We start from the raw sequence: 12,984 nt of genomic DNA, 5'->3' as shown, positions 1-12,984 counted from the left end.
AGCTCGGTGTCTGCCATGTCATCAAACCAAGACTGTACGGGCACCTGAGGCAGGGAAAAGGCAGCATAAACCTCCCGAAGGCCAGATCTTCCTTCCCTTGCCCCAGAGCCCTTGGAGCTGGCTGGGTCCTCTTGGGATGGTGTGCTCTTCTGGCCAAGTCCCAGGGTCCCCACCCCCTCCCTCTCCCATAGGGCAGGGACACCCCCAACCCCTGCAGTGGGCATCTGGGCCACTCACTGCATTCTCTGGATGGAAGATGTAAGAAGCAGGCGAGTTGTCCAAAATAAGGGTTTTCCTCAGGTCCCTTCCCAGGCGGCTGAGGTCCTTGACATAGCAGCCCTGGTGGAACACACAGGACTCACGGAATAGGCGGGCCCGGAACACCCCACACCTGTCCAGCAGATCCGTCACAGGGTCGGCATACTGGGAGGAGAGAAGACACTTGGGTTTGGTGGCAATCTGGGGACCAGCAAGGGGCTACTGGACCACCCTTGTAGCTGCCACACCTGCTCCCAGTTCTTTTCTCTCCTCCTGCCCCAGGTACCTTGGCCAGGCTGGCAGTGAAAAGAACACATTCAAAGAGCTCCCCCATCCGTCTCAGGAACTCATCCACATAAGGCCTCTTGAGCACATACACCTGAGGAAAAGCAAAGAGGCTTGTTGAAGGCATCCCTGTGAGGGTGAAGTGTCACAGGATAGGTCACTGTCACCACTTCCACAAAAAGCAGCAAGTAGGTTCAGACTCCCACACCTCGGCCCCTGGGACCCCCTGGCTGGAAGCCTTCTGGCCCACAGGCCCGAGTATTAGTATCACCTCCTCACCAGGCTTGTTGGCTCGGTGGTCCCAGCCTTGACCCAGTTCAGGAAGAAACGCATGCACCTGTCCTGGGAGCCAACTCTGTCCAGCGGCGAACCATCAGCTGCCTCCAGAAACAAGTAATCAAGAATAGGCCTCACAGGTGGAAACAGCCTATCCTGGATTACTTGAATCCAGCCACAGCCTCTGTGGGAGCTTCCTGTCCTTGGCTCTGGCAGGACAGTGTGTCCGGTCACCATCAGGCAAGGTCGCAGATAACTTCCTGAAACCTCATGCCCTCACATAGCTTCTCTGAAATGCAGCAGGGAGAAGTGACTTTTCCCCTCAATGACCTTAGACCAGGTACTCAGCAGGTTCTTGCTCTACTGCCCCCACCCATTTAGTACTCACTCCTGCTAGACAACTCTTAACACACATGTCCACCTTTCATGATCTTGTACATTTTGGCCTGAAAGATCCGTTGGCTACACGTTCCTCATCAGTCTGCATGCTACTGCTTTCCCGCCTCCAGGCTCTTACCTTCTCACATGGCCAACAGGTGCTACTAGAACCGCTCCTTCAAAGCTCCACTCACCTACGGGACTCCCCGCGTGAGTATGTACCTGCTGTGACTCTCCCTCTGGAGGCGGCCTGACCTGGCCACCAGCCCCCTCCTTTCTCTGCAGCAGCAGTCCTCCACTCCAGGGAGCCAAAGCCTGGCTCCCCATCATCTGCCATTTCTTCAACCTTCAAAAAGTTCCTCCCTCTTCCTGGCTCTTCATCAAGCCCAGCATCCCTCACCACTCTGCTGAAACTGCCTTCTTCATGCCCCCCCCTAACTAGGGATGCACAGTCTTTATCTGCCTGCTTGAAAACATGCCTTCATCTTTTCCCTGTGGGTTCTGTTCATTTCCACACCCTCAGACTGTCCAGGGCTTGGCAGAGTCCCTCAGTTAGGAGGGGGTTGGTGCTGGTGAAGACAGCCTCTGATGGACGCAGGATGGCGATGACAACCCACAGAAGCCCAAACCCCGTTCCCCTACAAGGAACTCTATTTGACCAGCTGTGCAAGCAAGTATCAGGGCTGCCAGGGCATTGTTCCTGACGGTCCCTGACTCTCAGGCCAGCTGCCATGCCTTCTGTGCAAGCGTTTGCAGTAAATGTTTTCCACTATCTATACCACATGGTCCTCAACCCTGGGCTGAGTAGGGTATGCAGGGCCAGAACCAAATCTTAGTTATTTTTATTTTATTTTTGAAAATATATTTTTATTGATTTGAGAGAGGGAGAGATTGGAACATCAATGATGAAAGAGAATCATTGACTGGCTGCCCCCTACAAGCCCCACACTGGAGATGGAGTCCACAACCTGGGCATATGCCCTTGACAGGAACTGAACCCGGGACTCTTCAGTCCACAGGCCTACGCTCCATTTGCTGAGCCACATCAGCGAGGGCGAACCTAATCTTATTTGGCTTCAAGTGCTCTTTGACAGATGTGTACTGAACACTTAATGGGGAAGAAACCAGTTTAGGGACCCAAAGGGAAGGGAGTAGGAGAAAGCTTCTTAGAGGAGATGCTTGGCTAGGGAGGAAGAAGTTCCCTAGCTAGTTGGAGACGGTAGGCATGGGGAGGAGAGAAAACAGCTAGTACTGGCTTCCTTGCCTGGATCAGGCAGAGAATCAGCTATTCAGGATTAGAGAAAATGTGATAAATTATACAATAGTGCTGGTCACAGTGGGAGGGCGGCGTGATCAATAAATGGTAACCATCTCTATGATTAAAAAATATTTAATTTCAAACAGCTTGGCTGCAAAGAGAAAAAAGGTGACAGCTAGTGGGGGATTAGGGGCTGAAATTTAAAAAAAAAATTTAAGATGAGAAAGCCTTGAGTGTGAAAAGGTGTGAAAGGTACCAATAAAAAAGAGGCTAAAGTTATAGGAAAGGGATCAACTGACGCAACACAAGCCCTGAGAAGAATGGAGGACCCCGAGCCCCTGGGGATGCATGTGGCCTAGCAGGCCACTTACCTGGTGCGTGGTCCCCTCAATCTCCACAGGCACTATGAAGTCAGCGTTGTTGATTGGCTGGAAAGGAGAAGTTAATGAGGTCAGTGACTGAGGGGTGGGAACAGATCTTAGACTCTAGGAAGCTCCTCCTGCCAGCCCACTAAGTGGTTCTCACCCCAGCACAGGATGCAGTGTCTTGTCTGGTTTTCCCTACTTACCCCTCCCCCAAAATTCTACCTGAGCTTAGAGTTTCAGGGCCTTCTTGAGTTAAACTTTTTAATAAAACAGAGCGGAGCAAGATCCTAGGCTGAGTAAAGCCCTCTTTTAGGCCTGCCCTGTACACAACCCTGGTAACGCTCTATGCTATGTGACTGGGGGCAGTGGCGGCCTGCTGGCAGTGGTGAGGGAGAGCACGGGTTCCTACTCAACATTCTTGGGTGTAGTCTCCAGATACTTGTGATGCCAGTGTGCCCAAAATTTGAGAGGGCCAGCTTGCCCCATCTGATCACTCTTCTATCATCAACGTTAGGTCTCCTCAGCCAGTGCACGAGGTAGCCTAAGATGGGGGTGGGAAGGACTCCAGGTGTCGAGTTACCTTAAAAGAGCTATGCACAAGGGTTTCATCCAAGTCAATGACCACACAGATCCTTCCTTGATCTTCCTCTGTCACCTCTGGGAGCAGGCAGGTCCCTGGGATCTAAAACCAGAGCCAGGCTCATGAGCTCTGCCACCAAGAAAGCCCAGTTGTTCATCTCAGCAGAACTCTGGGAAAGAGCTGGGCTCACTGAGACGAAAGACCCCCAACTTCAACTCGGGAGAGAGGCCTCTTGAAGGCCAAGAAGTAGGAAAAGAAGAGACAAAGTGGGCCCCTTGGCCTCAGCCTCCAACTGCACTATGAAATGATCTGCGCATTGGAGATGGGGGCCAGGGATGGAGTGGGATGGACCCAAGCCGTGCCTCCAAAATCCACAGATGGCACATGGTGGGCCCTCAGCAAACATCTGGAACAAATAGCTTCCCAGGATGGGGAGTTGGCCAGCTGGACACAGAGAGATGAGGGCATTATCCCATGGGGTGAGCTGGGATCAGGGGATCTTGGGCTTCTGAGCACGTACTGGTCAGATTCACATACCTGATAAAACTGGTACTGGAGACACTGGAGCAGGTCAGACTGCGGAGAAGAGGAGGCAGTCAGTGCCAGCCTACCCATTCCCAACCCGTCTAGCCCACTGCTTCTGCCTCAGGCCTAGAGGGTCCTCTCCCCAAGACCCCAGCCTCCTGGAAGGTACCGACATGATAAAATGGACTTTTCTTAAGGTCTGGGCAGGAAAGGCCAGAACTTCCTTTCCACATGAGGCCTGATGAAGGGTGGAGAAGATAGTCCCTGCTCTCAGTTGCCACTGCCTCAGTTAAAGCAAGGAATAGGGAATTCAGGGACACAGAGTAAGAGTCAACCAAAACTGGAATTCCTCACTGTGGTGGTTTAGCCTCTTGCTTAGTCCTTGAACCTAAGCTTCTCCTTGAGAACATGTACTGTCTATTCCCTCCTTGGGGGAGACACATAGGGGAGCAATTGAGCCTCTACAAAACAGAAGCAAGCCAACGGGAACCTACATTATGGGTCCCAAGATGGGTGGGGAGTTGGAGTGGGAGAGATCAGAATGGCTTCCCCACCTTTTGCTAATGATAAGAATGTTGTAAAAAGTAGTGTGTTCTTAATGGAAACCTCGAAGAAAAAACCCTAGCGCTTAGAAAAACTTAACTTGGCACTTCTTCCAAGTTTGTTTTAGCAGTCCCCCGCCCCCCCTCCCGTGGTATATAGTTTTGCATTCTGCTTTTTCACTTAATGTTGCAGCTCAGTTCTTTTCCATGTTATTATGAGCTCTTTGTAAAAATCAATCGCTTAGTAATACATCATGTTGTACTACTGGATAATGAAGCGATTTTTCACTGATGTACATGTCATTAGCCTGGTTTTGAGAGAGGAAGGACAGCTAGACCTTGGTGTTTCGTAAAGAAGTACCAATGGCATTGGGGGCAGAAGGATTTTTGGTCAGGGCTGTTCCTATCCTTGAAAAGCCAGACGTATTTACTGGTCATTGTGAAGATCAAAGACACCTACACATTCCCAGATGTCTCTCACATTTGGGTGAGAATGCTGAAGGGGTTATCAAGAATGTGGAAGAATTTCAATTCCTTGGTTCCCTGAAAGTCAAGTAACTTGGAAGGTAGTTTTGCATAGTAAAAAGCAAACAACAGACCCAGGACCTACAGGCAGAATAATCTGAGTTGGAACCCGACACTACCATTTATTAACCGTTAATTCTTTAGGGGCTACATGAACCCTCTGGGTCTGTTTCCACGCCTGTATGTGGGAATCTGTAAATCTCCTCACACAGGTCCTAGAATCTAGAAGGATGTGGACTGCAGGGGCCCTCAGAAAAGACAGGGACATCCGGGTGGCCCATGCCACAGGTGGGAAGCAAGAAGATGATGAACCAACTATGGGTCCATCAGAGGAAGGGCCTCTTTTCAGCCAGAGATCTTCGTGACCTCAGGCAGGGCTGCTTGTCCACTTGTTGTGGATGCATGGACTCCACTAGCAGCTCCCTCCTTCATGGCATCACAGCACCCTGCCCAGCTACCTTAGCAATGGTGTTGGCTTCCTCCTTGTATGCGGAGAGCTCAGTGCACGAGCTTGACTGGCCAACATGCTGGGCGCGAAAACAGCAGAAAAGGGCCTTGAAGATGTTACGTCCACGGGGCTTTTTAGGAGAGGACTTGGAGACCAGGCCTAGAGCAGAAGGAATGATGAAGCATTAACTACAGAGCATCTCTGTCCACAGGTACCTCCCCCCAACTCTGGTGTTGTATCCCCTCTAGTCTGTAAGCTCCACCAGGGTAACAGTATGTAGTCAGCAGTGAAATGTACATGTTTATTCCAACATCTTTTCTCTAGAGCAAAAACAGCACGAATCCCCACTTTCTGGTTTGGGAAATAGGCTACAGAAAATCTGCTCTTCATTTCCTGGGGAGGGCACTCAAAGATGGCACCAGGCATAGTAACGGTGTCCTCCTGCTCTGTCGCAGCACACGGCAGGTACCCTCAAAATTAATTCACAAAGACGAATCCTCCCTGACCAACACCTGTTCCCACAAGACTACCCATTCTAGGTAAGTAAACAGGACCCCGTCCCTTCAAGTTAGTGGAGCTGTGGTTCTGTTCAGGGTCAGCTTCCCTAGCTGCTGGGTCAGTGGCAGCAGAACTGAGCCCAGACTAGACACAGCTGACTAGAGAAGAGCCGCAGACCTGAAGAAAAAGTTAGTATGTACTTTGTTCAAACCCTTGTCTCCTCCCACACTCCAGCCACTTTTCATAATACTCCCCTCCTCTAATCCTAAACCAGAGGCAGATTAACCCCTTGGGTTGGGGTTAATCTAATGCTGGGTTCTAGTTTGAGGTCCCTGTTTCCAGACTGTTACTGTTCAGTCCTTCCTTGATAATTCAGGCTTTGGAAATACAAAGGTGTTTCCCCGCCCTCCTTATTTATTTATTACCATTTTTATTTTTTTACTAAGGTATTACATATGTATCCTTATCTCCCCATTGATCCCCAACCCCCCCACTCATGCCCTCAAAAAGATGTTTTAATGGGAGGCTTGGCAAAGCAGCCCCAGAAAGGCCAAGTTGATACAAAAAGCTATGGGCATTAAAGGATGAACCAGAAATGACTTCAGAATATAGCATCTTTTCCAAGTTCCTTTTGGTTTTTAGACCAACGGTTCTGGCAGCTGTTGATCAAGAGTAGGAAAACACTGTGGGTGCTGTGGCCAGGAGGTGGCGCCACACAGCCACGGCCAGAATGGTCCTCAGCCACAGGTCTCCTACTCCCCAGGCCTGTGTGGGCGATGGGCCTGAGATTAAACCTAACCCATTCCACTTTGAAGCACACGGTAAATTGTGCAGAAAAATAAACACTGGAAAGGCCAATGTCTTTGTGGAGGAAAAAAGGCCAAAGGGTATGTGGCACTGAAGACAACTTTCCCAGTGTTCCCTGCTGTAAGGGACGGGGAAAGCAATGCAGTGGCTACTCAGAAACTCCCCCAGGTCCTCACAGCACGCTCCGCACCACCAGAGTGGCCTGTGCAGGTGAGGTGATGGAAGAGCCATTTAACACCCAGTTATTGGGCTGCCTATGTCCCTAGAGAGGAAGGGAGAAAACCAAACTCTACTCCCCAGGACCACGGGTAGTCAGTCAGTCACATGGCAGTCAGCCCGGCCCCAGTGCCACCGATTTAACTCTGCCCCAACAGAAAGGTGGAGGGATTCCTGCAGTGCAGAGAGGGTATCCCTGGTCGGTCAGTGGGTCCCCCAAAGCTCTCTCTCTCCTCTCCCTGCGTTAGACCAGCTCCCTTGAAACTGGTATGACCATTAGAAAGCTTTTAGAAAATGATCAGGCCTCCCCAGCAATCACCCTAAAAACCTGGATATTACCGTCAAGCTTTTGACCCTGGTGGAAGAATCAAGATTTCCAGGGACTGGGGATTTTGTTAGGAAGAAAGTACACTGCGGACTTCCACCCAAGGCCTCTGTATCAAGGAGACAAACGTTAGAGCACAGCCAGCACTTAGCAGGAGGCTCCTTTGATTTTTCCTATTCACAGTAATCTATGCAGAAACCAGAGGGGAAAGACAGCTTCTCCACCTGCTTGTATGACCCACATTCAATTCCAAACCCAGGGATCCAGGCAGACGCGGACACAAAGCTCCAAGACCGAAGCTGAACCTTTGCTTTTCCTTTGGTTTATGGTTTCTTCACGCAGAACCACAGTCAGAGGCTTAACCCAGCACTGAGCCTTTCCTTAAGAGAAGCCATCAAGAACGCACTCACATCTCAGTGACAGACACTGTGAAGGCTGAGTGATCCTGAGGCTAGGAGGCGAAGGGCAGCTGGCTGGGGCCACAGAGAGGCCTCACTGGTGTCCATGGGGAGGCCCAACAGGCAGAGTGCTTCAGTCTTAGGGAACTTCTTGGCAGGTGGGGCTGGGGGCCAACTCAGCTTGGTTTGGGCTCTGCAGGGGATGAGAATCTTTCAAAAACACAATGTGACCAGGGCAGACCCTGGGCCTCAGAGACCACAAATGCCTTGACCTCGGGGCTGGTGCTCAGAGCAGGGCATAGAGTGGTGGTGCCTGGGAAGGTACCCCAGACCCATTAACAGCAAGTCAATACCCCAGACTCACTACTCTTTTCCCTGTTGGGGCCCCACTTCCTTCAGTCCTTCTCCAGGTTGTCTGTCCTCTTTACCTTTACAAACACTGCCACTAAGAATCCCTCAGGGCCTCTTCAGCCTTCTCCCAACATGGCTGTCTCCTGACAGGGCCTGCAACGGCCTCAACCCGGTTCATTCAGCAGCCTCCAGCTCTCTGTGCGGTGGGTGCTCAATAACGTTCACTGGCTGTGTGAATGACTCCGGGGCCTCTAGGCCTGTGGAACTCTTCGCTAGTTCGCAATAGCCCAGAGTTCGGTGCAGAAAGGGTGCCAGTGTGTGAGAAGATGAAGGTGGGCTCTGAAGGAGCTGAGCACCAGAGGCAAACCCCTTAGTCTTTCTGGGCCTCGGTCATGTTTACTGAGCACCGACGATGTGCGGGCCTGCGGTAAGACACTTGACATCATTACCTCATTTAATCCTCACTTAAAACCTATCTGTGGGCACTAGCCCCCATTTTCCAGAAGGGAAACTGAAGCACAGGGAGGTTAAGTAACTCACTCAAGGTTACACAGAGCAGGACAGCAGAGCCAGGATTTAAACCCAGGTCTCCTTAACCTAGGGCCCCAACAGCTCAGGGTCATCCTGTGTTTACTCCTGCCACAACTGGGAGGTCGTGGGGCACTCCCAAGAACGCTTGCTGTGTTCCTCTCTAGGCTGGGCCAGCAGAGTCGGTCTAGCCCCTCTTCTTTGCTGTCCTCTTGGGCAGGCCATGAAAAGTGCAAGGGGTAAAACAGTACGAGGCTCAGGAATTCCATTCCAGGGTTCGCCTCACCCACACCCCAGCCCTGCACCTGCTTTCCCTGGCAGTTACCTCCGGGAGATCAAGACAACGGGGGATGGGATGGGGAAGGAGCGGGAGCCAGAGTTTTGGTCCAAGACCTGCTTTGCTCAGTGGGAACACACACCAGAGTGGGATCTGAAACTTGTGTCAAAGAGCCTTTCAAAGGACTCCTGTCAGCCAGAACGCAGCATTGTGTCCCTGACAGCCAGGTGCAGGCTACCTCCCACCCTCCGTGTATGATGGGGAGGGGCACTGGCCCCTCCTCACCAGGAGGACACAAGATTTACACGCCTGTGAGGATTTCACTGCACAATTTCCCTGAGGGAGGACAGGATTCCAGTGGGTGCCATGTAGCCCCATAACCAGCTGTTCTCCCTCCTTCATCCTACTGTTACCTGTTTTGTGGATACCCAGCCCTACTCTCCCTGCTCCAAACATCTGGCTTAGGGCTGCATGTTGGAGAGAACCAGCACAGAGCTAATGGGGGCAGCTCTGGCTTAAGAAGAAAGTGTGCAAGTGACTAAGAACAGAGAAGCCAGGCCACCCCTCCAGTTAGTTCACTACTGCAAGGCCTCCTACTGAGGCAGGGTGTAAAGAGAGGGGGGGACCTGAGAGGTATCAGGACCACCTGGGTTAGGGTCCAGGCTCTGCCAGTTACTGACTCAGGCACACAGCCTCTTTAAGCCTTAGTTTCCTCATCCATTAGTTGGGATAACAGCAAGACCTGACTCCTGACTGAAATTATAAACAACACTTATTGTCTGTAATGTACTGTGCAAACTAAAGGTAAACGTTGTGCTCATTTTAGTAACTATCTAAGGAGAGATGACCACTACCTGACAACACTGAGGGCCTCACTCGACGGGGCCAACGAAAGGAAGTCAGGGGCCCTCCCACCCCGGCATGTGGTTGAAGCTCAAGAAAGTAGATGAAAGGTGACAAAGGAACTCTGATCATGAGCAGGTTTCAAAAAAGTCGAAACAACCCCTATACCTTCTCCCAAATCCACTACAAAAGTTGTTTTCCAGCTTGCAACTCTTGGGGCTATTCTGCAAATGACAGTAAAGCAGGTGAGAGGCTGTTTCACTTGAAATAAATGATGCCCTCTCCCCTGTGTCTACCACCACTGCCTCCAAGAAACACCAGATGGGGACACTTATTTGTCTGTGCCTCTTAAGAAGCCTGTGCATGTGCATGTACATGCGCACAGATGAAGACTGGCTTTGCTAGGACAATACTATTTTTAACCTCCTTCTGAAGGTCAGGTTTAGCTATCACTGTTGCCAACAATACAGCTTCGTGTCCCAGCAAAGGAATGCCTTACATATCGCCTAGGATTCAGCAGAAGACAAGCTCTCGGCCTACTGGAGGTTAACAAGCCCATTCATGTAGAAGGATGCTTTCTTGGTTCATCCCTTAGACGTACTTTATTCTCCTCCATCTCCCATCCCCCACAGAAAGGATTTAGTCTGGCTATCACCAGAAAATGGCCTCTCTGAGGGGGCCTCCCTCCCTTTAGCTATTGGAGGAAGGAGAGTATTTGGAGCATTTCCGGCCCTTCTTGGCCAGCTGCCTGGGCCCTGCAGCCAAGACACATCTGACTGGGGCTTCCCATGGAGAGGATTCCTCCCAGGTCCTCCGCAAGGGGCATCCGTGCCTTGGCTAAGGACAGGCCCTGAAGTGCCAGGTGGATGGAAATGCTCCTGGACCAGCAGGTGAGTCAGCAGGAGCCGGAGGGTGAGAGATGCCTGGACATCCCACACATAGAGAAGCCTGGAAATAATGGGGCGGTTGTACCCGTTTCCACAGTGCCCAAATGCTGACACCGTTCTTTTTGGAAAACAAGGCAGGCAAGGCCTCACCCAGTTTAGCAACAGTTCCAAAAGTTTCAAAGAGCAGCTGTGAATCTGATGGCATGGACTGCCCCGCCGCCAGAGGATTTATTTATGAAAAATAAAGGATTGCATTCAGTAATGGTAAACCACGTGTACAAAGAGAGAGCAAGAATAGAATGGACTACATGTCTCCATTAATTCTCCTTCCTGGGGCAGGAGGGTTCCCTGCATCTCTCTCTCCTTTCTGACAAAGTATAACTGCTTTCAGTCCTGGGTCTTTAGTACCACCTGTGGGGTAAGGGTGGGGGTCACAGATCCCTGGCTAACTTGTCTCCAGTCTTTTCCCTGTCCCCTTTGGCAAGCTAGTCACTGACCTCAACATAGGGCCTCAACTTTAAGGACCTTCCCTCAAGAAGGACTCAGTTTTGGGAGTAGGGGATTCCTAACAACTTTTAAAACATGATCAAGATACTCTTATCAATTTTAGAATCAGCCAAAACACCCTCCTGGGCTCTCTCACATACTTTAAAAACATGCTGGGGTGGGGGTGAGGTTCCCAGAAGGAGCAACAGGTCTTGGACCAGAAATGGAGGAGCCTCCAGTCCAACACCAGAGGGCTCTTGGATGCCAGGAAGTGATCTAATGGCCCACAGCAGCAGGGAGAGATCTGAGGTACAACCCAGGAAAACCCAAAGGACTGGGTCCTGCCCCACAGAGCCAGCTAGGGCAGGATGTCATCACGGGGGACTGGAAGCCATCCTTGCCCACCGTGAGCCTGTCTCACCACGTAAGGAGGTGCTGAGCAGCCCCTGTGGGAGGCTGGGAGGCTGACAGAAACCTGCCAAGCGGGACACGAACGTCCTCTGGATGGCTGTTTCAGTCTCTGCCTTGGCTCTCTACTCGATTCCTGGAATGATTGGATTTGGTGAAAGACTGAAGAATCCAGTGTCTCCTTCCCTTCCAGTTATGGAAGCCTGCTTTAGGTGGCATGTGTATGAGAGAGAGATGGAGAGGAGGTGCGAAGAAGGCACAGGACAAAGCAAGGGACTCAACCATCTCTCTAACCAGTGAACTGTAGAGTGAATACACAAGTTACCATGGATTTGGCTTTAAACCCTGGCTCTGTCACGTGTAACGTATGTGGCCTTGGGCCTCAGTTTTTTCATCTGAAAAATGGGAAGACTAGTAGTACCTATTTCACAGAGCTGTGATAATTATAAGGAGCTTAGGGTGTGTCCTAACCCTAGTAAACGCTAAGTGTCAGCTGCTAGTCATTAAATACAAAGTACTTTCATATCATTATCTCAGTCTCAACCTCAAAATGTGCATATTGAAAGAGACCAGAGATTTCTCATTCCAGAGGTCACACAGAGGTAGCTACATGGCCAACCCTGGGAAATGGCTTTTCCGGGACTTACACACACACACTCTCCTGGGGCTGGCCAATCAGTTCCTTCCTTCCTTCCTCTCATGGCTGGCCTCTGCAGGACTGGAGTCAGCCAGGAAGGACTGTCATGGAGTCTGTCCCATCTCTAGGGACACTGACCTGCTCCTCCCACAGCCCTGTTTTACCTGGGACCGACCAACCAGCATAGGTGTGCCTGCCTGGAGAACACGGAGCTAGAGATTGGGACACCTGGCTCCTGCCCGACTTCAGCCTCTCAAACATCTCTGGTCTTGCCTAGGGCACAACCTTTCTTCCGTTCATTTTCCTCCCAGGTCAGTAAGGAGAGGTCTGCATTGCAAGGCTGTTCCTTAGCAGGTGGCTTCAGCTTACCTGAAGCTTGAACTCAAAGGCATTTAGTGCTAGGAACAGTGCCTGGCCCATGGTAAGTGCCCTATAAATACTGTCTGCGATCATTACTGGGTAAGCAACGATCATTACTCGATCCACTCACACTGAGAAAACTTTAGAGCGTCCCTTTAGAAGCCACAGGATCTTGTAACAAACAGCAAAACTGGATCTCGCCAGGGGACTCTTCCCACTCAGGGCTAAATAGGCAGTTGGGGCCACTGCTGTGCGAGCTTAGCTGGCTCTTCTCCAGGGACACCTGTCAGAATCACGGAGCACGTGGCACATGAGCATGCCCGGCCCACCGGCTTACGCTCTGTTCAGTAGGACCCAGGTGGGTTGGTATTTTTAGTGTCACAGGAGAATCTGCTGTGTGTCCCTGGCTGAGACCTAATGTCTAAGGCTGCCAGTGGTCCTTGACTAACTCTTCCAGGACTGACCTAGGCCTGCTGGCTCTTCCTATAGATCCCTGTTCCTGTAAAGTAGGGCCCTCGCCCCA

General features: G+C 51.1%; 1 protein-coding gene across 1 annotated transcript in view; it reads right to left on the bottom strand.

Moving 5' to 3' along the window:
- CTDSP2 (CTD small phosphatase 2) overlaps window positions 1-5,624 on the bottom strand; it is a gene marked incomplete at its 5' end in the record, with an annotated part of 6,793 nt that extends 1,169 nt beyond the window's left edge. The window contains 7 exons of the mRNA XM_015559762.1: window positions 4-44; window positions 238-423; window positions 545-637; window positions 2,827-2,883; window positions 3,401-3,502; window positions 3,938-3,976; window positions 5,451-5,624. Coding sequence (XP_015415248.1) covers window positions 4-44; window positions 238-423; window positions 545-637; window positions 2,827-2,883; window positions 3,401-3,502; window positions 3,938-3,976; window positions 5,451-5,624 — 692 coding nt within the window. The remainder of the gene's footprint in view (window positions 1-3; window positions 45-237; window positions 424-544; window positions 638-2,826; window positions 2,884-3,400; window positions 3,503-3,937; window positions 3,977-5,450) is intronic.
- Window positions 5,625-12,984: the final 7,360 nt, after the last annotated feature.

Source organism: Myotis davidii, unplaced genomic scaffold, assembly GCF_000327345.1.
Source record: "Myotis davidii unplaced genomic scaffold, ASM32734v1 scaffold1134, whole genome shotgun sequence".
NCBI classification, from domain to species: domain Eukaryota; kingdom Metazoa; phylum Chordata; class Mammalia; order Chiroptera; family Vespertilionidae; genus Myotis; species Myotis davidii.
Note: the sequence above shows the minus strand (reverse complement) of the source record. Positions and strands in the feature narration are given on the sequence as shown.